This window comes from Dicentrarchus labrax, unplaced genomic scaffold (genome assembly GCF_905237075.1).
Source record: "Dicentrarchus labrax unplaced genomic scaffold, dlabrax2021, whole genome shotgun sequence".
Taxonomy (NCBI): Eukaryota; Metazoa; Chordata; class Actinopteri; family Moronidae; genus Dicentrarchus; species Dicentrarchus labrax.
The window spans coordinates 12,145,178-12,170,949 of record NW_026136720.1 but is presented as its reverse complement, the minus strand read 5'-3'; the positions used below and the strand labels follow the sequence as shown (position 1 = coordinate 12,170,949).

The window sequence follows — 25,772 nt, the reverse complement described above, 5'->3', positions numbered from 1 at the left end:
GAAAAAACATACACCTTAACAAATAAATGCATTGCAATGCTCCTTTGCTCACTTTCATACAGGCTGTTCTCTGCTCCTCATTACAGCTCTGAATAGCAGTGTTAACAAGACTCGCTGACAGCATGTGACAGCTTGTGATATCAAGGCAGTGTACATCAAAACATGATTTATGTGTGGCTCTTAAGGTTCCTCTATCAGGCTCCTGCAGGTCCACAGCAGTGCCCTGCCCTGTCTGTGGGCTGCCTCAGAGGCCTCGTGTCTACAGGAAGGTCGCTGACTCCTGTGGATGCAGGGGTCAGAGTGTGAGGCAGAGAAGAGGAATCTACACACACTAATGAGACCATACTCCTTGTTTCTGCTCTTCATCACCCAACAAAGTGGAAAATGTGTGTTTGCTGGTGTGTGTGTGTGAAAGAGAGAGAGAAACAGAAACTATATGAAAAAGAGTGTGTGTGTGTGTGTGTGGTGCATATGTGCAATGTCTGTGTGTTTGACTTTTGTGTGTGGCGAGGCAGGGGGGATATTTCTACAGCTGCTACATCCTCTGACAGCAATGTGACAGTACGTTTAGGTCTGTGCAGACAATGCGGCTAACCCAGCGCTGCTCACCACAACCTCAGTGTAAGTTACATTTCCTAAAACCTGTGCCATGGCTTCATGAGACTCATGCATAATATCACTGCTCGTTAAAGCCAGAAGATGCATCAATCCCACACTGCTTACTCCATCTCCATGCACTCACATGCATAGAATTTCAGAGGGATGTACATGTTCTGGACACAAAAACAATGTTAATCTACACTGCACAGGCAGAAACGGGATGCTTTGCACAGCTGAGACAGAAATAAGGAAGTTCAGAAAAGCACCCACATCTCTTCAAACATAAGTGTCCGCCCAGAGGAGAGAGGGAGAAAGAGAGAGAGAAGTCCTCTGGATAATGAATGGCTAGCACTGTACCACAGATGCATTACTGTTTGGTGTGGTACAGAGCAGTGGCATTCTTCTCATTCTAAGAAAACGCCTTGCTGGTTCATTTCCTGTTTACTGAACGAACCCTCTTTAGTTAGGGTCCTGAAAGGCCTGTGTTTACTGGGGTTAAACTATGCACTTTCTCCACCAGTGAGCCAAAGATCTGATCTCAACCTGCAAATTTATGTTCCAACCTGCTAATTATGGGAATATCTTGGTCGGACTGGTCGGGCATGGCTGCGTGAGATGGGCAGGGCTGCTCTACTTTCACAACAAGCCTGGCCAGCCTTCAGTACGCCGCACCCACTGGGCCAAGCCATTTAGGGAGGGGTTGCAGCAGCACAGTGGGTGAGCGGGAACCAGATAGCAGCAGACAAGGGCAGGCAGTACTCAGATCTGTTCCGTGACACATGACATGAATCACTACAATACATATCATCTTCAAAAAGCTGCACTGAAGGTGCTCTGCAAGAGCTAATCATCTCTGTGCCGTTATAATGCATCCAACGTTGAAGGCCTGAGAAAGCATGTCTGTAATTCGTTGTTAAATGACTTGGCATGTTTTGGTGTCCCACAGATGCTGCCCACAGCTCCCAGTAAATGGATCACTAAATCAGCACATGGCCAAACAGGTGTCCCTCTTCCAAACACCTGTCAAGACCTGGCTCCCCATGCTGGCCAATCAGAGGCAGCCGCGCAGAGACATGGCCGTAGAAGGGACCACGTGGAGCCCTGAAGGCCACCCGACCCCAGATCAACTTTGTTCTTACAAGTCAATGCAGCAGACTTCTCTGAACACTACAGTGTTCTGACCTAGAAAAGGGAAAACTTACTAGACGATCAGGGTGCAAAAAAGAAAAGATGACTTCCTTTTGTGTTATGAATCGTTTGTTAAAGCAGATTCAGAATGCCTCTCAAATGCTGAATCAAGCTGTGGGGTTCGTACTTTGGAAAGTAAAGTTGGCCGAATGTGAATACAGCTGAGGTTGGGATTTTCAGTAGCATTTCTGATGAAAGATAGGGGCTGTTTGTTGCGGGAGGGGGGTTGCAGAGAGTATAGACAAGGGACTTGTGTAATCTATTCACAAGGCCCTGAGAGGCTCACAAAGATGAGCGGGAACAAGGCCAGCTGCTATTTTCTCACAGCAGTCCAAACCTGTATTGATAGAAATCTGGCTCCTCAAATAAAATGAGACTTACGTCAAACCAACTGGGCACTATTGTCTGTGTGTGCATGTATGTGTGTCCGGCAATCTGTTTGTGTGATACTTCAACTTCTCTTAAAAAAATGTTTTCCATTGCAGGAGGCCTTGAGGCTTCCTTATGCTGAAGCAAACATCTATCCGTCATCTCCACCTGAGCCCTGAGTACTAACCTAGCTGTAACCATGGGGAACATTCAGCACAGTAATTGCCTCTCCAGATTTCCAGTATATGTTCAGAACAGAAGGCTTTAGTGCACTGAAAACCTTGCATACCACTTTGATTTGGAATCAATATACATTTTTTTATGTAATTCTGCCCAATTCTGCCCTTAATAACTGCTATTAAAATATAAAAACATTCTTTTAGAGTTCATCATTTTACATCATGCCTATATTACACTCAATTCTGCACCTTAGACTTACTTCTAAGCATTATATTCACATTTGTATTGTAAAACTGAAGCAAACACTATTCCATGGATTAAAAATAAAACTCAAACAGTTGCATAAGCCACCTACATCACCTGTTTCTTGAGAAGTACTTTCAGTGAAATGGGCCCAAGCAATTTACTCTGCTGCTGTGAGTCTTGGAAAACAATCTCACTCTGATGTTCTCCCTCTCTTGTGTCAAGAGAGCTTTCTGCATTTAACTTATTCATGTACTGCACAGTACTGTACGTGAATAGAAGGCAGGGTGAAAGGAGAAAGATAGTGGTTTAGTATAAAAGCTGATCTTCAAAAATTGTGGGGGAGATGGCTGAAAGGAAGGCATGAAGAGGCTGTTTCTATAGTCCCTTCCATTGTGCCTGAATCACAGTGGCTTTCACTTTACAGTAGCTTTCACTATTGGTAGAGCACCACCTGACCTATGACTGGTGCACCACAGCTCTGATTACAGGCCCCTCAACAGCAAGACAGTTAGTAGTAGAATGGAAATACAGCAGGAAATTACATAAAATGTTCCAAAACTGGAGTACAACATGAATGTTTAATGCATGTTGTGTTTATTCCAGCCTTTCCTAAACTACATAAAAGCTATATTCTAACCGGTTGTTGTGCAGCAGCCTCCCTTTACCTCATTTCAGCCAGGTCTCCCAGCCTCTCACCCTGCGGTGCCGTGAATTAGTCCTTGTGCCCGCCGCTACACTAAGCAAGGTAGCGTGCTAATCCTCATGACATCACCATTGTGTCCAGGCCGTTCCATCTAATGTGCTTATCAAAGGGCTTCTTTGAGTGTGAACGCACTAGGAAATCAGCATGGGGAGGCGGCTGATAGGAAGGCTTTTATCTGCTAAGGAATATTTCTACTCTTATATAACATCTTAAGAGACTTTCACTACCATCATGTTCCCTTTCCCCTGTGGTGCTGTAGTCTTCACTTGAGGGAAATAAAAGCCTCTTTTGGTTGGTCTTTAGGCACCATACCATGGCACACCCATGGCACAGCACTAGGTTAGTAAAATGTAGGCAGCCTTCCTCTCTCTTCATTTCCTACCACATATTGTGAGTTGGGCATGAGGGGCTATCAGATGAGGAGACCTCTGTAATTCCCAGACATATCTTGTTTAATCTCATGACCATTACACATTACTGAGTGGACTGATATCAGGATATGAGGCTGGATCCATGTCCTTCCTTTGGCTCACTCCATTGTCTAGTTACTCAGTGGACAGGAAGAGAAGCGGGAGGGGGCAAGCTCTCTCGTCTGCATTTTATTTTGTTATTGTTGTCTTGTAGCTGTTAGAAAAACAATACACACAGTGAGATTCAATCCCACCTGACACTACAATGACAATGGGCAGACCACAATGAATTGTGAACTCAGGCTAGTAGTGACCTATTAATCCAAAGTGAGACATGCTCACTAAATCTAAAGCAGTGAATGCACACATCTGAGAGCAAACTAATCATATTCTATATTGTGTTCTGCAAATGATTACCTGCATCTGACCGACTAGATTGCCGATTAAATGTCGCCCATCCATTTTACAGAATAAGTGGCAATTGCTGTGCAGTGAGCAGTCCCTTCAGAGCTTTCTGCTCTGAGACTGTGGTGAATGACTGATGTGACAAAGCTATTAGCCGCCACAGTCAGAGAGAACAGTCTCAATCAGTGGACTGCATATTTTCAGTATAGACAAGAGGGAATTAAACTACAAATTGAGGATAAAGGCAAACCAATGTCATCATTATCTACAGATTAAAAAGAATGAGAACACGCACTCTGTTCCCACTCCACATAAAGAAAAGGTGCCACACATTAAAAACTGATCAGAAGAAATTACAATTCAGACAAAAACCTTAACATACATATTATTAAAAATCTTTCTATCCATTTTTACTCCCTGTCTCTCTGTCTCCCGCTCTCTCTCTCTCTCTCTCTCTCTCTTTCTCTGGTCATTGAGTGGATCATTAGCTGTCAGGGCCCTTGAAACCATACCCCCAACCCTGAACTCCCATTCCTGCTCGCCTCTAAAATATTCATAAGGACAATTAGGAGTTCCGATAAGGCGAGTACGGAGGGCTGGGGGGCGTGCGGCAGAGAGGGCAGGATGTGCCAGCAGGACGTCTGTTCTGCAACACTCTATACCCAGACCACAGACCTGTCCTCATCAATCTGAGACACAGCAGCCTCCCTCTTTGCCCCCAGTCAGGCCAGGCAGGCAGGGGAAGGTGGCACGGTGCCAGCTAACCCCCAGCCCCCCCTATCCCAGCAGGCTTTGCTCTGTCCTCGCCCCTGGGCAGGAGGGGTTGGCCGCACAGCACGCACAGTGGGAGGAGGGGGGCACAAGGGCAAGCTGATTGTTGCACGAGCTAACTCACAGAAGCCGCTACGCACAAAAGCAAGGTCTCATTTCAGCCATTCAGCCTGCAAGGTCACTGAAGAACACAGAGGGTGGACTGGCTTGTGGTTTTAATGATCTTTAACATAACTAGTGTCACTGTTCCTCTGTAACTAGATCAAACCAAATTAGGTCAGCTCAATGTCTGACCTATTTCATGTGGTTCATACCACAGTTATGACAGGTATGAGGTTTGAGCTCAGTTTGAGAAGCTATGCTACGCCATCCAACACACTGCTACTGCATTAAATGTAACAAATCAGGTTATCATCACTTTTCGTAATAGCAAAGAGTTACTTTTATGTTACACCCTATGATTCTGATAAGTCACTCTGGTCCATTATTCTGTTACGAATATAACAGTTATTATTCTGTTACAAACCTAAGTACACATCAATTGCAGGAATAATGTAAAAGAAAAAATTATAGCTGCAACATTTTGATGTTTTATTCAACATTCACCACCACCTTGTTTGTTTGCACTCTCCTGTTAAGTATTACGTATTATGCCTGTGAAATAGTTGAGAAAAAAATGAATGTAAGTCATGTAACAATCAATGTTATGTGTTAGATGTCAACACTAAATAGCAACAATCACAACATATAAAAAGTACACTAGATAGTGTTTAATTGGGTTGGATAAGCTTAAAATATGAAAACAAATAAAAATATCAACACATTTTAATTTGAAAACAAAGAGGATAATCAGGCTGATTTATGCAAAAGTCAGTACAAAATGAATGTCAACATCAATTAGTTTGCAAACTATTAACAAAATACTGAGCAGATATGTAAGATCTTTAATTACTTTTTATTCTTTCTGTTTGTGTGACCAACGGCAGGCGCGAGATGTGTCAGACATCCTAATTTCTGTGTAAGCTGATGCAAAAAAAATGAAAAAGTCAATTTTTTTCTCTACTCAGGAGGTGAAAGGCAAAAGCTATGTCCACACACTATGTCAGTGCAGTGTCTTCCAGCCGTCTTAGTCGTTTTTTTAAACAAATTTAACTACTGTCAGCTAAGCACTGGGTCCGAGAAACTTTAAGTTTGATATAAAACATATTCAAATAAGAAACCAACAATATTCTAGGAATTAATAGGAATTGGGGAAAAAACAGTAACAAGTAAAAAGGTAAAAAAATTACTCAAGCATAGGTTTCTCTAAGGCGATCAAACTGCGGTGTCGTTAAGTTTCAGATTTTCAGATATTTCATTTTATTTAGACAATTCATATCTTTATTATATTTTTAAGACCTTGGAGTATTAACTCCTTAATGGAAGAAGCCTTGTGGTCTTTTGTTGTTGCGACCATTTATTATATGCTCTCTAAGAGACCCTCGATTTAAAATGAGACATACACAACGTAGTTGAGAGGGAGGAAAAGAGCTCTGACGTCAATGAAGTACAACATGTGCTAAAAACAGAAAATCTCTTAGCAGTAACCTGGTAACAAGCACCACACACCAGAGAGCAGAGACATAATAAAAAAAATGAGATGTAATACATGATGGGTTTAAAACCAGTAAGTGACAATGGACTTAAGCCATTCAACAATTCAAAGGACAATTGTTGTATAACTCTACAGGACAAAATCCCATATAAAGAGCACAGATACCGCTTAATATGGCAAGTTTGATTCCAAAAATCAAAGACAATTACTCTGCCATCGGGTAACAATTACTACACATATTATAGAATAGTATGTGAAATACTTGCATGTACATTATCACAACCGTTTCATTACACTGAGAAAACTACAAAAGAGGACTGGTGACCCTTTTTCACTAAAAGCCCAGAGGAAAAGGAGTCCTTGTCCTATAAAAAGGGGCACTTTGAAACCCAGCATGTTGCTCGCAACAGAACCATTAATACCGCTTCACTCACTGTGGCAGGAGAAGAGTTTTCAGACAACTATCACCAGACCACTCCATAAGAGAGATTAATGATAAGATGCAATGCCGTATGCTGTATAAGAGTAATAACAAATTAAATAAACTGGAGAATTTACACCATGTTCCTAACTTTATAAAGAGACCGTACTAAAGTATTACCACCATATCATACAGAGAATGTATAAAAATCTGAGGGCCACGGTGTTATTTTTTTTTTTCAATTAATTCAGACACGCTGAATGCATTGTTGAAAACATTCATTAAACAACAAACAACATATAGTAATGTTTCTAGTTTTATCATGCTGTGTAGTATCTGTTAGTAAGACAGGGTCTTAAAATACAACGAAACCTAACTATAAGTAGCATCATTAGAGGTATTCCTGTCGCAACAACAAAGATAACGCTTCTCTCTGTTCTCACAACATTTAGGAGTTATTTATCTTGTCCTACTGCACTAGTCTGGAAATAGATGCTGGTGCTGGGTAAACGGTCAGTGTGTTTGTTTTGACCCGAAGGCCAAAAGGTTAAATGCCTGCTCTCAGGTATACAAAACACATAAGGCATGCAGGAAATAGGAAGTAGCTCATCTTCACAACTGGGTGTGTTTATATGAGCCCGAAATGAAGAGGCGGTAATAGGATTTCAGACACACAAATTAATGGCCCATGCTGTTACTTTACCATCCTCTTCAGAGACAACAGACTGACTGACAGGCTTAGTATTTATGCAGCAACCTATGGAGGACACTTAAAAAGAAACCACAGAGCAATTTCATAGAGGACGTACATATCCATTAATATATTTTTTAAGTTTCATAAAATGAATCATACTTAAGGTAATACCATCGTACTTAAGATACTCCACAGTACTGTGCGTGACCTACAGTCAAAATGAAAATATATATAAAATCATTTCAATATCACTCCAATAAACCACAGGAGACCAAAAGTGCACATATTTTTTTCTGTAATATTAAAAAGGGCTGGCAGAAAATTTCACATATATTGAAAAGCCCTGAAAAATCAACATCAACCTAATAAGTCTATGTCAATAGCAATGACATTTGATTTAGCTTAAAAGGGATTTCTCATCACTGCTGCTGTGAGCTCTATAGTGAAATACCAAAAAGGAGAATAGTAATATTAAGATGGCGTGGTGCAGAGAAAGACTGAAGTAGAAAGATAATGGCGAAGAGCTGGAGGTGGAGGAAGTTTAATTGAGACTTGACAATGAAGTAATCGATCTTATATATTTGATTAATGAAGATTTTTGAATTAGCTGGATTTGTAGCCTACCTTGCATCTATACCATGAGAACAGTCTGGCTTTTTGTGTAAACTGCCACTTTCACCTCATTTAAAGTCAAAATTTAGTAAAAAATCAAAGATTTTCAAGCTGATATTTGATTGAAATATAAATTTGCTCTGAATTCGGATTTTGTTGTTACTTTTAGACTGCTGCTCTCCCTTTCTGAGCCACTGTAAATAGACCGGCAAATGATAGATAATGATGTAGATAATTACATGCAAGAATGAGCAATTTGACCAGTCAGACAAGAAGAAATCATGGATACTTCCAACTAGAATAATGACTTTTCACAAGTGTAATCTAACCCAGATGTAAAATGTTTAATTAACTTGCTATTCTAAGTTTCTAGAAATGGCAGCTTACTAGTTTTCAGAGACACACTGAGAACACAAGCATGTTTCTCTGAAGACCTGAAACACTAAGCAAAAACTGAAAGAGTTACTTCACTAACTCAAGCTAAAAGTTTGAAAAAAAGGAGGGGAAATATGAAATATGAAATCTTATGAGCATTTTCAGTCCCTCCTTCTGAGTTTACTAGACTTTACTGGCAGACCAGAGCACCAAATTTACATTAAGTCAGAGGAAGAGAAGAGAAAAAATGAGAAACCGAAAGCTCAGACGACTTATTTCTCAGAACTTCACAAATAAACAACTTATCACATAGACAAACCGAGTGGGCAGAAGTCTCAATTAGATTTGAACATGAACAACACAAAGTATTGTGGCCTCACCAACAGGTACTGAGTTTGGTCTTTCCAGAGAAAAATGCTCTTGCGCAAAGGAAGTGATTTCATTTATATTATATTCAATGTCCGTTTCTTCAGACATCTGAAAATATACTTAAATAGACACACACAACAGCAGAGGCAAAAAAAAAAGTCTTCAGATATAAATGCAAACGCTTTAAGACTACCAACTACGGTCTCATATATAATTATCCAATCTACAGCGCAAACTCAACAACAATAATGTGAATGAATTCCTGTACTTATCCAACCTATATTATGGACATCCACTCATTTGATACAAGAGATCTACTGCAACAGTTAGCACACACACTTAATAACTCTATATTCTGGTAGGTTGTTGTTGTGTTGTTCCCATGCTCATTTTAAAACAGGTTTATAAGTTGCATAATACATTTAGCATAGGTCTGTGTCCTATTGTGAATAAGCTCCGGCAGGACAGTAGGTTCAACTGGTCTACAGTCTATAAGGGCTAGGCTACTGCAGAAATGGGAAGAAAACTAAATCTGGTGCACAGACGTGTTAAGGCAGAGACACCTTTTTTCTGTAAATCTTGTGTGTGTGTGTGTGTGTGTGTGTGTGTGTGTGTGTGTGTGTGTGTGTGTGTGTGTGTGTGTGTGTGTTCTTCAGATTTTTTTGGAGTCACTGGCAGGTTTGCCAGTATGACACTGGACAATTATTGATTTTGTACTAGTTAATTTAAATACCTATATCAGTGTTGATAAATATCTCTATTTTATTACTATATATTTATTACTTATATACTATAATTACCATACACACAACATACTGATGTTAATTCATGTGTTTGTATTTCAGTATTTCCTCATTATTTTATTATCGAGAAAGCTGTAATATAGCTAGTGCAATCATAAGAGAACACGGTAGCAGTGACAGTTTCACTGTATGCCAGCCAGAGCCTGATTTGACCATCCTGTTATGTTTTTGTGTCACAATTTTAAATACACACTCAGGACAATCTGCCTCTGCTACTCAGAAGAAGTCTCACCAGTGTGCTTTGATATTCAAGGATTTGTGCTTACGGTTAAAACAAACACAAACAAGCTTCATGCCGCAGTATCCTCGACAGACTTCAGAGTTTAAAGCGTAGTGATCTACTAAATATTTGCATGGCTGAAGCTCATTTCTCACAGGAATATTTGATCAGAAAATCTGCTGATGGAGAATCAGACACACATTTAAATTATAATTGCAAATGTGTGTTGTTGTTCATGTAAAGTTGATGTATCACAAAGGGAATTAAAAAAAAGTCATGATTACTCATTCAGAACCAAAAACATAACTTTGTTTACCAGTTAGCTGCAGTAATATATGTATTTCTCTGTTTTAATCTGAGGAATATCACCTTCGGATCGCTAATTTGCCCTTTCATGTGCCATCCTGAACGTACTCATCTTTGTCAAAAAAAAGTTTAAAAAACTGTTCAAAGATAAAATTACAGCTTTTTCAATTATACTTATCTATTTTTAACAAATATGTGTTAACGTGAGAGTCCTCTTTGAGTAAAATAAATTCAATTATTCTTTGAGTCTAATCAAATAAAGAATCTGATTTATTGAGAGACAGTTTTCTGTTCATTCCTTCTTTCATCTCTCTTCCTACCCCCCCAACGCACCCGTTCCCCAGCTTCCATTTCCAGTGAGCCACCAGCAGGAGGATAATTGATCAATCATGCTAATTGAAGAGTCTGGACAGCTAGCCCACCATAGCAGATGTGCCAATTTGCATTCATTAAGATAGAAATGAGTCTTAATCACTGCTCAGCCTTTGATTGACAACATAAACATCCCCTGTCTGAAACTCCTGGTGCCCGTTCAGCCCAAAGCACAGTAAGGGATTCATTCCGTAACTTGTAATAAAATGCCTTTTTCTTTGGGCTGTAAGTCTATATACAATATAGGACATGATGACAAACTGAACCCTTAGCTGGGATTGTGTAAATAGCTATTGTCACTGTAAAATCTGCAAAGGGCAGTCATGAAATTCACAGGCAAAATAGAAAATATATGTGATTCAGACAAAAACATAGGGCTTGACATTCAGTAATGGTCAAAATTTACATATCTTATTGAATGATTAATACAGCTCCATTTATAACAACAGCTGATAGCGATCATGAATTTAAACCTAATGGAAATGATCTGATAATTTTATGCTCATTTCCTCTCACTGTAGTGGTCTAGTGTGAGGGGGCGTTCCTTCATAAGTAGAGAGGGAATTGTCTGTTTTTCCCAAGTCACATTAACAATGGCCACCCCTCTTCATTGTGAGGAAGATAAGCAGAATTTCCCTATGAATGATCTTGGTTTGTTTACTCTCACAAATCACAAGGGTAAAAGACATTTTAAAAAAAGGGCAGTAAAAAGTCAATGCTTTGCATATGGTGCAGTCCAGTTATTTACAATTACAGGGCATTGGTATTTGACTGAAACTGCATTCTCAAATTGGATTAAAGCCTATTCACGAACCTGATTTTATAAGGTTACAATTAAGTGTTGACTTAATGCTGATTCCGTGTGCCTGCAAACCTGATTAATCCTAATATATACCATATACCTTGATTGACTGAATTGCTTAAAGAGAGGATGTATAAATGCCAAATGAAGCTTGTGAAGTTACTATCTGATTTCAAGGTTCCTTTTGGAGACACAGAGATCTTTGTGTGTGCTGGAGAACGGTGTGAGGTTAAAGTGGAGCATGAGCAAAATCTCATTAGCTCCACTAGCGGAGAGGGGAGGAAGAGCAAATATTATTAGATTAATCTAATGACTAACGGCAGCATTTTCATTTGTGTTATAAACAGAATTCAATACGAAGCACAATAGGAACAACACCATAAAACCTTCAGCCATGAATACTCTGCTCGGTTCACAATAACACAGCCATATTAAATACCACATTTATTATGTGTGTTACTCTTCTACATCACAAAAAAATAGATATACTGCAAATATGGCGCTCAAAATACTTTTTTTTACAGTAATCATGTCGTTTTTATATACCAGGCAAACAAGAGCGCTGTTATTTTTTACTACAACATTTTGAGAAAACAATAAATTATTATAGAAAAATAAGAACATCGTTAAAAAAGATAGACAGTGACATTCCTGCTTAATACTGTTTAGAAATGTTTGAAAATGAAGAAGGGTTTGTGTGACACACACGGGTGAATGCATAAAAAGAGAGATTTCATACAACAGTTCACCTGTCGCCTGGAGTGTTGGTAAGGTTAAGACCATCAACACATGCAAACCCACACCAACACACACATAGAAGAAAAATCAGAGCCTACTGCTATGCTTTGGACTGCAAGCCAAATTTGAGACAAAGTCCATAGCCCTCCACTGGGTTATCAAACTGTGGCCCAGGCATGCATCCATCTGTGGAAAACATGGAGACTGTTCTCCCACACTGCACAGCTCAGCCTTTATCTACAGATGGTACTACTGAGCAGGAATGTGACCTTTGATTCAGTTTCTCTCACGGAACGATCATCCCAATGAAAAGCGGGAGAGGGTTGTTCTGGCCTCCCAAACTGGACAAATGAGCACATGATTGTTTGCATGGCAAAGATTGGTTTAACACAATTTAAAAACTTAGATAAGTGTCCAGTGTAAGTGTCCTCATGTGAGGCCCATTTCAGTGGATGAGTGGGGGGAGGGGTGGATTCTTCCCATCAATGCAAATGAATCTGCTCCTCCATGTAGTGTACAAAGATCTGTACAGATGTAGAGAAGCGGGCAGTCCGGAAAACAGTTCAGATTAGATCTTAAAATGGGACCAAATCATAGGTTTATCAAGATTACCAACCATCTACTACTTTGGCCAAGTGAATAGAGGAGTGGGTTGGTTACTTCTGCTCTGCTTCTTCATTTCTGAACCTTGACCATGTCGCCAGCAGGCAGAGGGGGATTTGTGCATATCTGCAAAGATGCTGGCCCGAGCGAGCAGGGACAACAGTGGCTTGTTCTCGCCTTTTGTGCAGTGGGGCAGCTTCCTTGATAGTAGCCAGAAGGGCTAAGTGGGAAAACTGCATGGTACCACTGGTGCTACATTATGCACGATGTACACCCCAATTACACCATGCTGCCAACATAAACACACATTTGTAGACCACTGATATATGTGATATAACAGCCTGAGGTGAATAACATTCTAATGATTCTGAGTTTGGGATGTTGTTGTGTTTGCTTGTTTAAAATAAGACAGCTTCCAGAGTCACGGCAAAAACTAATTTGTGGTCACCGTTACGTAAGTAAGGAATGTATCCATGTATTTTTTATGCAGGTGAGCCCCTGCACTGCTCTGAGGGCCCCTGATGGAGGAGTGACTGCATGAGTCTACTGGATGCCAGAGCACTCTTCTGCAGCTCTGCCAAGCAGGTAATTCACAAGCAGCAGCAGCATGAATAAAAGATAATGGGCCACAGCTGACTCCTTATGCTGCATGTAATTTCGCTAATTCCTCCAAGTGAAAGTCTTTTCCAAAGCTAGGATTCTTGAAATTTTTCAATCTAACCCATTTTAAATGTCTCTTAATTGGGCCACAGTAATAAAAAAATGTGTATGTTTTAGTGGGCAGGTGGCAGTAAAAGTATTGCGCTGCAGCAGTCTGCATTGTCTAATAAAAAGTATGTTAGTGGAGAAGAAGCCAGTCTAAGTGTATTTCAAATAACAGCTATAAAAATGAATGAGCAACACGATACTAGCAGTGTCATGATTTTATCAATAGGCATTAACATACATTGTATATGCTTTCATTTAGTCAGAGCGAAGATACCAGCCTCTTAAAGCAGATCTTGAATAAGCAGAGAAACCACACGTGTGCCAATGAAAGATGTTTGGAACAGGATGTATCCCTAATCATTCTCATTTACTTTGGCTTTTACACTTTTGGCTGACAGTTTTGTATACTGGCATAACAAGTGGCTTACTCTTCCGCTAGTCGCCAGGGTATGCAGGAGGTGCCAGGAAACCCAAGTGCTTGTTGAGTTTTACAGAGCAGTATGGAATGTACTAAACACTGTATTTTCACTGCAGCAATTGGCGAGCTGATGGTCTGTGATGAGGAGCAGCATAAGAACTAAGCCCTACAGGTACAATATCTATGGGAAACAGAGCTAGCAATGGTGGTCAACGACTACTGTGTGCAGAGATAGGTTTTCCACGTCAGTTGATGGGCACAAGAGAAGCTGAACTTATCAGGGAGCGCAGACCTCCTGTGCACTATCTGAATGGTGACTAGAAGGAAACTGTTACTTGTTCTTTACTCACTGTTTCTAAAACCTAACCCTTGGAGCATTTACAAAACTTTTAAGCATACAGTTGTCAAGAATAAATAGTCTGAATTTGCCTCAATCTCATTAATCTGAACATATGTTTTGTTTTTACAAATTATAAAGATCACAGTTAGGGAAAGGGCATGATGTGAAAGGCATTTTTCCTCACAAAGTAAGAAGGCGACACTCACTCACCTCTACAATGTCCGAGTTGGTTCTGCTCTCATGGGGTTCGTTGTACTCTGTGTATTTCAGCAACACTTTGTCCATGTCTGTGCTGGCATACTGGAACAGTTTGTTAGAGCTGTTGAAAATGATGAGGGCTATCTCACAGTCACATAGTACACTCAGCTCGTAGGCCTTTTTCATCAGGCCAAACTTCCTCTTTGTGAAGGTAACCTGAGGAACACACAGAAAACAAAACCATCCATTACAGAGAAAAACTGTTTCCCTAAATTAAAAAGAAGATCAAAGTCAGGTGAACAAAACAGAAATTTGTACATCTACACAATTTGCACAAGTGTAAATATTCATTCAGCATTCTTATTATAACCGAAAGGCAGTAGTTTATTCCTCAACCTCCATGTTTATTGTACAATTGTCAGTGGTGGAAACTTATTCACATATTTTACTTAAGTTAGAGTAGCAATACCACAGTGTTGAAATACTCCATTACAAGTAGAAGTCCTGCAGTCAAATTTATTTCAGTAAAAGTACAAAAGTTACAGTTCTATAAGTCAAAAATGCAGTACTTCACACTGAAATGTAATGGAGGAGAAGTAGAAGTAGGTAACTAAACATTTTAAATTATTTAAGTACAGTAACTGAGTAAATGTACTTTTAAAAGTTTTAAAAGCTATGCAACTAAATAACGAAATACTCTCATCTGGAACATACAATGTAGGCTAAGCCAGAAAAATAACAGTATTAACAGTCTCATTATATTACAACAATGTTACTGTAACCAAGGTGACAGATAACAAGATCATTCCTCCTTTAGGAATGATTGCAATGACATAGTGCATGTCTGAAATGTCTAGTTATCAGGACAGAGGTCAGGGTTAGAGGCACGAGTCAGCGAGCTGAGTCAGAGCTTTGGCAACAACAGGGGTCCATACATTACTGTAGCCCCTGACTCCATATACGGAAAGCTATCTCTGTAGTGCAGCATAAGCCTTGTAACATGAGCCCTCAGATGGGACTTCGGGTCATACATCACTCCAATGGTAACGCAACCCTCTCTGCAAAGTGACTTTATGTCCTGTATCTCTGCAACTCTGTCTCTGTGGTCGCTTCAGACCCATACACACATGTCATTATGTTACACCACCTCTTTACAGTATGGCACAGTCATTTCTCAAGCTGAAAAACAGCACTACTCACAAAGAGGGAGGATAAAAATGTAGCTGTTTTCGCCTTTGGTTTTGTAATGGTTGTTTGCAGAAAATAGTTTTGAGATGTGTATATTTGAAATCATGGCTTTAGATTTATGTTTTTCTTTAGTGCGTGTGTCTTGAATTTGTATTATACAATATGGCTGGTGAGTGTGCTAGTGAAAGCTGTGCTTAGAGCCACAGAGGAGTGCATGTGTCTGTATTCTCCATCAGTTTCACTGACCTACTAAGAGAGGAGTTGAGCAGATGAGCTGGCTTTGTTCAACTTTAATTGGTCACAGCTTGCGGCTATACCCTCATTTTAACTGGTATAATGCAGTATAATCCTATGTGTTGCAAAGTGTCGATGTAACTGCTGAGGCAGTGGGGTCAATCCAACTGTGATAAATGAATTTCAAATCTTCCACACTACAGGTAATTACACGGGACCATTATTCCCGCTCTAGACATGAAGGAGCCTGTCCTCGTGTCATTTTCTATTCAATGCACCCATGTTAGTAGAGCTCATATGACAAACCAAATTCTAAAATGACATTTCTTGAAATGACAAGGTTTAAATACAAGAGGGGCTGACTCAATGACATGTTTCCTTGCAAATCGCAGACACATAAAGCCTTTGAGTGAGTTTGGTGGAGCAAAAAAAGCATTGTGTGGTTTTGTGCGTCATTCTGATGATTTTCTCAAGGTGGATCACTGCATGGAGGCAGTCAAGGGGATATAATTTGTCCAGTCTCAGGTCCTGTTTCTACCCACTTGTAAAGCGCCTGCAGTTTTAACCTGCTGATACTAGTCTCCTCTGACTAAACACCAGGGCTGCCCACTCGCTCATTTGCCTGCTTGCTTATTTGTTTGTTTGCCTAACCAACTGGAAGCAGGGACTGTGATGTGGGAAAATGATTAACAAATTGTATGCTCTTTAGCAGATGAATGTGGCTGTTAAGCCATGGAGATGTCACCTTTCAGCAGGAAGCCCAGGATGAGACGCTGAGCGAGGACTTTGTTCCACCTGGATGCATGGCAGAGTGCTGAGTACAAGGCTGCTGACCCAGGTACTGCTTCATTTCAACCTCAGCAGCAGCACTGAGACTTGGTCCTTGCCCCAGCCCCAGACACAGTACCTCTACAAAAGCCAGCTGCTGCTCACACAGCCATTAAAGGTGACGACCACATTACTCTTCAGTACAGTTAGTTTTAATGGGGAGAGAAAGAGGCTATTTGGCCCAATTTTTCTCCTTTTGTTGTAATATGTAAGCTTAATTTTATAAGTCATGACACAAAGTGACTCAGAGCTTAAATACCAACATATACAAATATAACCTCAGTCCGCCCCCATCTTCTCTGGGGTGACTGGTGAGACAGTGGAAAACCACAGACATCCTTGAGGTCAAGTGGGAGGTTCACTGGCGGAGCTTTCCTATGGTTTACCAAGTCAAAGACACCCACAAAGATTCTCAATGTGGTTTGAAAAATTTGACTCGCCCCTATAGTAAGATGTGGTACACGTGTAGTCTAGTTCCCTAACTAATTCATGTAATTCACAATGACAGGATTAGCCTCAGCATTGTAAAGCTGTGCTGTAACCACTGTACCAGTGCATCTTACAGCTGTTCTGAGAAATGAAATGTCAGGGCAAAAGAGAAGGGAAGCCACATTTAAACTTCCAATAAACTGGACTGATTCCAACTTTCTCTGCTTTTGATAAGGTCATTATAACAGCTCACACAATGCCAGACAGATCAGTGACTATACTAGCATTTCATTTAGACTGTGCCAGGCTGAAAACCCTGACCTTTTAAGAAGCTCTCCCAATGTCAAGATGAGGTGGTAATTCTGATTTCAATTCACACTTTCTGAATTTCCAACTTCCATCTTCCAACTTCCGCAACCACCATTACCTATTTCATTGAGCTTTCACTGAGCTTGATAATTCAGGGGTTCTTTGTTCTTCATAATTTAAGTGTCAAGCTAACAAGGCTTTAAAAATGTATTTCAATCTGAACTATGCAAGATGTTTCTGTAAAAATTATATCGGTCAAAATCAGTGCTGCAGCCAAAAAAAAAATGCTTGTTCACCTCAAACTCAAGGTGGGAAATTTCAGGAAAAGTTGCCTTCTGAAGAAACTGGTCTCACTAGTTCCAGTCACTTATGCTTATGAACAAAGGTAACAGATTTTCTTTTACATGATAACTGGGTGTGACAAATACAACCATTTATCTATGTGTTAACTGGGATAAATGCATCTGAAATCTTTATCACAAGCATATGTTCCTTTCACCTGTGCTTTCACTCTAACATTCAGGTTTTGTTTTATCGTTTTCATTCTCCACAAGACAGACTCTGCCGCAGAAAACTGTATAGTATAACAACATATGCTACAACAACCCCCAACCACACACATCAACACAGAGTTGATGTGTCAATCATAAGGTCTATCAATGTCTGTCCTCAGGCAGAGGTGCCAAGATGACAAACAAGACATCTGGGACTCAGAGTGCAGCTGTGACTGGGGCATGGCAGGAGATGCTTGAGTCACTAACACCTTCAGAGGGGTGGGGAGCTAGCGGCCTTATTAGAACCTCATGTCACCTCTGACGGCCCCCATGGCAGACATGGGAGTGGGTTTGAGAGTCAGAGAGGTCTGGCACCAGCTGGCAGAGTGACCCAGGCCCTCTGGCTGCTGCCCTGGCAACTCAGTGCCAGAGTGTGCAGGCCTGGGAGACCACGACTGTCTGCCTGGATCAGCTCTCGCTGGGAGAAAGGACAGCCCCAGGATCCCCATGTGGACAACTAAGGGCACAAAAGGCCTCGACCACTGGGTGGGATTGACCTTGAAACCTACAGTAGCCATGACTGATCCTGTTTAGTGGAGAGGATGACATGCTAGTTAACAAAACATAAGTTGGTTTCCTAGAAATATCTCTAATCAATACCGAGCATGATCTAGTTTAAGGACAATTGGCGTGTTCAGTTCATTGTAACTGTCATAAAAGAGTGTGTTGAGTTGATAAAATTGTAATTCTGCTTCACGTAAAAGTATTTTAGTGATGCATTACAAGGTACACCCTTTCTGTAACACTCGGCAGCAAAAATACAATAACCATCACCCAACTTCATGTTTTGCTGTTTCAGCGCAGTTTTATGGAAACTACATATCATCTTGAACAATGATAATATATGCACTGGCTGTCACATTTAACAGTGCTCCTCTGTTCTGTCCACGGTCTATCAACAAGCTCTTTACCTGTCAGAAAAATAATGACGACCGCTCAGAACTTCAGGAATGGGTGAAGGCTGAAAAATGGGAAGGTATGCGGTGTGTTGCTCCCTGGATAGAAAGTGGGAGAGAGAGAGAGAGAGCTGCACCGTGCCTACAGGCATCTGAAGTGCCAGAGCAAAATCCAAAATGAGCCACAGCAAGGGCAGGCAACCCTCCACCCAGCAGCAAAATCATCAAACTTTTAATGACTTGGGCAATTACCCCCAGTGAGCCTGTTTAATGGCATCCAGAGGACGTCACTAGACAGTACTCACTAAGCTAGGCCAGCCTCTTCCCTACACTAACACTAATGCGTATACCTTCCTTTCTCCACCCAAATTTCCTCTGTAAATCCACAAACACCATCACAGCTGCTCTGAGAAGCAGGTGAAAGACTGAAAATGCTTATTGAGATCCACTGACTGCTTGTTGTTAGTTAATGCAAAAACACAACAGATACACAAGGCCAAATTTCACTAGTCCGTATAAGTCCACTGTAAGGCACTGTATGTGTGAGTATGCTAGAAAGAGAGAAATATGATGAAAATGTGAATGTCAGATAGTATATAATAAACGTGTGTGTATCTGCCTGTGATTCAAAAGGTAATAATTTCTGTGAATACTGTAAATGAGGAGAATCAACCAAGGGCGGTGCTGTTGTCTGGTTGTTATCTAGCATTCATTTGCAATCAGCATGTCAGTTCGGCTGATGACTGTGCCGCTGTTTTGTAGGACCAAGGCCACACAGCAGAGTCACACACTTTTGTGTGAACACAAAGCTACACAAAAAGGTCTAACTTACACATGATGTGTGCAACAACTGTACAATATTTTAATTGTTATCTTATCCTGTTTGTCATTTTTGCACAATACATTTCATTGCTCTGAATTATGAAAATGTGTCATTATACAATGTAGGTAATGACTTAAAGCAAAAAAATAAAAAGTATCAGGCAAAGTTCACTGCCTGTCTCAACTCTGCACTCGCAATTCCTGATAGATTGTGCAATTACAGACCTTCTCAGCCTTTGCCACGCTCTGTATTATAAATCCTGAAAGGTTAACAGCCCTCCTAAAGCACTTGCAGTGATAATGCAAGGGAGCCCCCGTTGTCCCCACACAACATCCCGTACAGCAATACTATCTAATTAGCCCACTTAAGGTCTTCTTTCATTTTAATGCTATGGGTATGGATAGCTAGCAGCAGAGCAGCGTAGATAAAGATTCAAATTGTCTCCCGACAATGGGGACCATATGCTAATGGCTATTCCCCCTTGGTTAGGAGCACGCCCCAGGGAGATGGCACTGTGCGCTTCATGGCCCAGAAAAAAAAATACACACACATACATCACGTTACACCAAAGCTTTATTTTAGCACGGCAGTCTATTGTCAAAGCAGATTCTCTGCTGAGCCAGCTAAAACCAACTAAATGCAGGCTGAAATGCTTGCGTACTGCTGATAAACTTTCTCACAAATTATACACTGAGACATTTAAAATCTGATGCAAACACTCGACTTTGGGAGACACATTAATAATAAGCCACGTCTCCCTCTGCCGCTCCACTTTTCTGTGGAACAATACAGCAAAAATGTCTTCCCCTCACTCCCTTCATATAGGCAGTGTAAAGAATCATCTGAAGGGTTAACTTGCTCACCTAGCGAGCAGTTGACAACCTGTTTTCGTGTAATTTTCTCTCTTTCTTTTTTTCCCCTGATGTCACAGGTCATCGCATACAGTGTAGATACCAGCAATGAGCCAGGGGTGATGCCTCTCCTGCCCTCCTGTTTGGATCCCACCCAGAGCCAGGTGTTATACTGATAATTGGCCCACAGTGTGGATTTTTCTTTTGCACTTGGCTGAACTGCTAGCCTCGCAGTAACAGACAGAAACACGGTCAGAGTACCGATTGGCTAGTACCGTATCATGTTAATACCCTCAGGAGAGGAAGCCCTACTGTACCTCCATTATGTTTCTGTGTGCACAGCAAAAATTTGTTCCACCTGTGAAGGAATGCAAATGATATTTTAAGGGGGTGTAACAAGATGCGTTCTATTTTGCGACGGGAAACCTACGCATCTTCATTAATTGGTATAATTTGTCAAAAACTGCGCACACGCTTCCTCAACTTAGCTCTTAAATCAAAGGAAGCGTAGCTAAAAAAGAAATGGACCCGGCCTTTCTGCTATAGATATCCAAGCCTGTTATTCTTGTTTCAAACAGACCCAGGCTGTTTTGTACAGTGTTTTGCTGTTTAGGAGTTTATATTTAACGTGAGCAGACAGAGTGAATTCCAGCTCTCTCCCTTTCTGCGGCTAGCTGGGACCAGTGAAGCCGAGGCAGAGAAGGGTGCTGTGTGTGCTGCTGACCCACCCTGCAAATGAGAGGGTGCTGTGGTGCAGTGGCCACTCCTAATTACTACCAAACAGCTGCAAACACATAGGGCTACAGCAAAGGGGCCCAGCCACACTGCCAGGCCAGGGGACAAGCCCTACAGTGTGGGGAGGCCACAGGCGGCCCGCTGTGCTCCACGCTACCCTCAGTTCACTCCCACGCCAATGAGGCCCCCGCTACAGCCCAGCGCTCCTGCTGCCTCATCAACTTCTCTGGATGAAATTGCAGGGTGGCAAGGGAATCATGTCTGTAAACCAACAACCGCACTGACAAAGAAATGTCATGGTCCCTGTTCTGCTGGCTGGGACTTTGGGGAGGGAGGTATGTCTGTTTAGATCCATGCACACCATGACAGCTGCTGAACTCTGGTCCAAGGCAAAAAGGAAAATAGAAGAACACTATAACCTTCAGACAGGTACAGAGCAGACTGTTTTCTCAGACACAAAAAAAGGATATAGTAGCATTTTGTAAATAAACTAGATAGATAGATAGATAGATAGATAGATAGATAGATAGATTAGATAGATAGATAGATAGATAGATAGATAGATAGATAGATAGAACAGACACTCACCTGTCTGTTCCGCTCATCCATGATCCTGGTGATCTGTATCTTCTTCCGCCCCATGGCTGCGTCCTTTCTGGTCTCTCTGACACCACAACAATATCAGAAAAACAAAACGACTTCTTCCCCCACTCTCCTAGCACATCATGCAGAAGTCTCTCTTATTGTGTACGCTCTTTCTTCTTTCTTCACAATACGCTCTTCGACAGACCACACCACAATCTGCAAGAGGACAAAAAGAGAGGAGGGGTAGAAAGTTAACCTGACACTCAATGTCTCCTTAGGCACTTCAAAGCACCAGCAACAGAGCTCTGTTTTCTGTTCTCAAGCACATTCAGAAAGTATGAGACCACATGGTGTAAACCTTATCTCCTCTGCTGCTGCACTTGAAGTCAAGCTGAAGTCAGTGAAAGGTGGCTTCACACTTGCAGGGCAGCAACTACACAAGACTGAATAACTAGTTGTATTGAACTGTACGTGATTAAATAAATGCATTCAGACAAAGGCAATAAGAGCTGATGGCGCTCATTCTTCAAAATTATCTCAATGATCAAAATATTTATGCGACTGTTTGGAGCCATCTATAGTGAGTACTGATCCTTTTAGAGGCTTAAAGGCTATTTTAAGCAAATTTTTTTAAGAACTAGTTTGACATTTTGGGAAATGCACATATCTGACGGTTAAATACAAGGCTAAAGCGAGCAGTCAGTTAGCTTAGCTTAGCATAAAGACTGGAATCAAGGGGAAACAGCTAGCCCGGCTCTGTTAAACAGTAACAAAATATACCTACCAGCACCTCCAAAGCTCACAGCTTCAGTACCTTCCTATAATCTCTACTGGTTGCCTGGCAACTGGTTCCAGACAAGAAATAGTCCTGTATATAATCCCCGTAAAATGGAAAATTGACGTTATTACACCTAATTATTAAACAAACAAGATATAAGACGTGTTAATTAGTGACTAAACTGGGAGGTAGATTTTGTTACCTTTGTAGAGAGCAAGGATAGCTGTTTACCTTTGTTTCCAGCCTGTGTGCTAAGATAAGCTAAGCTGCTGTTGACTGTAGCTTCATTTTTACCATACACACATGAAACTGGTCTAAATCTTCTCATCTAACTCTTTGTAAGAAAGCAAATCTACTTCACAAAATGTCAAACTTTTGCTTTAAGTTTTGCAACCTCATTGATTTAATCTCTATATGTTATAACGTTTTACAAAGCTAGTTCACAATAATAGAGAAAGTTTTAAAGAAATCTTTTCCTGCCTGCAGAAACAGAACAGCAACATTTCCTTACTCTTCCTGAGCTGACCCACCCTGATGCCAGCTTAAGATGATTAAGAGAGCACCCAGTCTGGGGTTGACAGTAGTTGAAATCTCCTGGGCTGAAGGAGAAGCCATGTGGGGGTGAAGAGGGTGGGGGGTATATTCCCACATGAGCATGTAACCTGGCCAGTGGTTCCGACCGCACTGTTCCCCAGGGAACATCTAATTTCGTCCTGTCTGCCTCTCTGCAAGAAGAGATATAGCCCCCTCCCTGGAGGCGCATCCATCACTTACACCCAGCAAATAGAAAATGTCTAAACAACTACATTTCCCCTATGAGTACAAATGTAAAAAGGTTAACAACTCAGGCCATTAGATGCAGTCAGCAGTTGTGAGGCGAGAAAGCCAGGGGCCGAATTGGCAGCGAAAATGAAAATGACCAGTTCCAGTGGCGCACAGTCATTATGGGTTACAGATGGACTGGCATTATGGTGTCTGGCTGTCTGAATCAGGGCTCCACTGTAGGCAAACTTGACTGAGATCACCTCGCTAACTACCCACGCACGGCTGTCTGAGCCAGGAAAGTAACCGCCTGAACCCCCACAAAGAATTTCCCCAAACCACATCACAACAGGCCAGGGAGAATGGCGATGTTCATTCACCATTTTACACACACACAGTGACAGAACAGTGCACGAAGTAGAGGACGATCAGGAGGGTGGGGCGCAGATTCTACTCTTAAAGAAATATCTAAGACATCCCGAAAGCAACAGCATAGTTCAAGGTCCAAAAAATGTAATCCTTTTGTCACCTTTCAATGTATCAATAATATTAAAACCTTCAGTAACTTTACAGAAGTAATAGGTATGCTGATGAATTTGTGTGTTCAAAATTCAAATATTTGACAGAATTTGGATTTTTCCATCGATCTTGATTCTTTCCTTAATTTTGGCTAGCGGAGATTCTTTACATTAGATTTAGAAACAGAGTTTTGGTTTCACAAATATTTTTTTTTTTCATTGCCAAACAAACAAGTGATAAACTTGACCAATGTGGTTTGTTTTATCTACAGAGCGGTACGAAGATAATCTTTTTGCACTTGTGTATAGTATTTTACAGTTTTAATAATGTAACTACGTGTGAACTTGGTGTTGGTTTAGAGGAGCTATATCTGAGGTGAACTAATCTCTAATCTGTAATCATCTGTTGGGGCTGGTCTGATTTGACGAGCTCTGTTCTTTGACAGCGTGCATATGTGAATGTGTTCATCAGTGTCACATGAGTGTAACATAAATGTTCCGTCTCCTCCAAAATGCTGCAGTCTTGCTCATTTTATAAAAGAGAAACTGAAAATTCAAGACAATTTCACACATACACACGCATGCGCACATCTTTTCCTCTCTTTATACGGACGAGCTGTCACAGCAGGACAGTTCAAGTCTAGAGGCATAATAGTCTGTGTCATGACATTTCTCTCACACAGATACGAAATGACAAGCTGAGAGGGCCTTCAGACTGCAGGTGTGCCGTGCTCCCAACTCAGTGTCCACATTCATCAAAAGTTAGTCGAAAGCCAAAGCATCTTGGTGACAAAACTTCATTTTACGAATTTGAATGATCACTAATCTAATTCTGTGGTTGATCATATCACAACATACTTCACTGTGGCTTAAATAACGCAATTTCAATCTCCAGAGCTAAGTGGGAAATTTTCAGCTGGCACGACTACACAGATAGACATGTCAGAAGATGGTCACATTGAAAAAGAAGAACAATGTCTGTACTGTAGCAGAGTTCTACATGTTTGTGCGTGACACTCTGACTTCTGTTGAGTGTTAGAAAGAGAGAGAGCATCTGTTTACATCCTCGATCATGTGCTCTTCGTGTGTGTAAGTGTGTACATGTGTGTAAGAAACAGACACTAATTTAGAAACGCAAAGGGGGGAAACTGAGCCTGGAAGCAGGAGCAGGACAACACAAGGTTATGAGGCCACCTCAATAAATATGTACAACCACATGGTTGATGCTTGTGTACTTAATGTAAACTGGAAGGCTACGGCATAATTCTGGAGATAATCAAAGGTCATTAGAGATCATTACCATTGTTTGTTCGATTTGTTGTATCTGTGTTGAAAACTGACCTTGTTAAGCGGCCAAATGTCACACATAAACAAAGCTATATGTTTAGCTCCATTCATTTATAGCACTGAGCTAACATGCTTAAAGCTATCACTGACACTTCCTACTTCCTGTCTAATGTGAAGGCAGTGGAAGGAACTTTTTTGTTCAGCTAACATAAGCAAAGATTTACTCTGCTTTACTCTAAAGTTCATAAATCAGTAGATTGAGACATTTTCTTTTGTCATTTTGTATATTTGCATGGATGGAATATATTTTAATACATGTTTAATAAGAACAAGGACTGATGTTATAACTTATTAAGAACAAACCTTCAGAAACTAGGGTCTGCGTTGTCTAACGGGTCCTTTTTTGTACACGAAAACAGACACAGCACCATACAATTATACTAGCCTTTTCCGTGTGGATGCACAGAGGACATTGAGTGAAGCATCAGAACTGAACATCTCTACTCACAGCAGGTCAGAGCCATTTGTAAGGTCTGCACCTGTTCACCAC

At 40.9% G+C, this 25,772-nt stretch overlaps 1 protein-coding gene across 10 annotated transcripts in view; it reads right to left on the bottom strand.

Moving 5' to 3' along the window:
• Positions 1–25,772, bottom strand: part of mef2aa (myocyte enhancer factor 2aa) — a 59,339-nt gene that overhangs the window by 16,421 nt on the left and 17,146 nt on the right. For all 10 annotated transcript variants that reach the window (XM_051382552.1, XM_051382551.1, XM_051382554.1 and 7 more), the window contains exons 2-3: positions 21,881–22,093; positions 14,458–14,661 (exon numbers count right to left, since the gene is read on the bottom strand). In XM_051382552.1, the coding sequence (XP_051238512.1) occupies positions 14,458–14,661; positions 21,881–21,934 (258 nt within the window). In that variant the 5' untranslated portion in view covers positions 21,935–22,093. The remainder of the gene's footprint in view (positions 1–14,457; positions 14,662–21,880; positions 22,094–25,772) is intronic.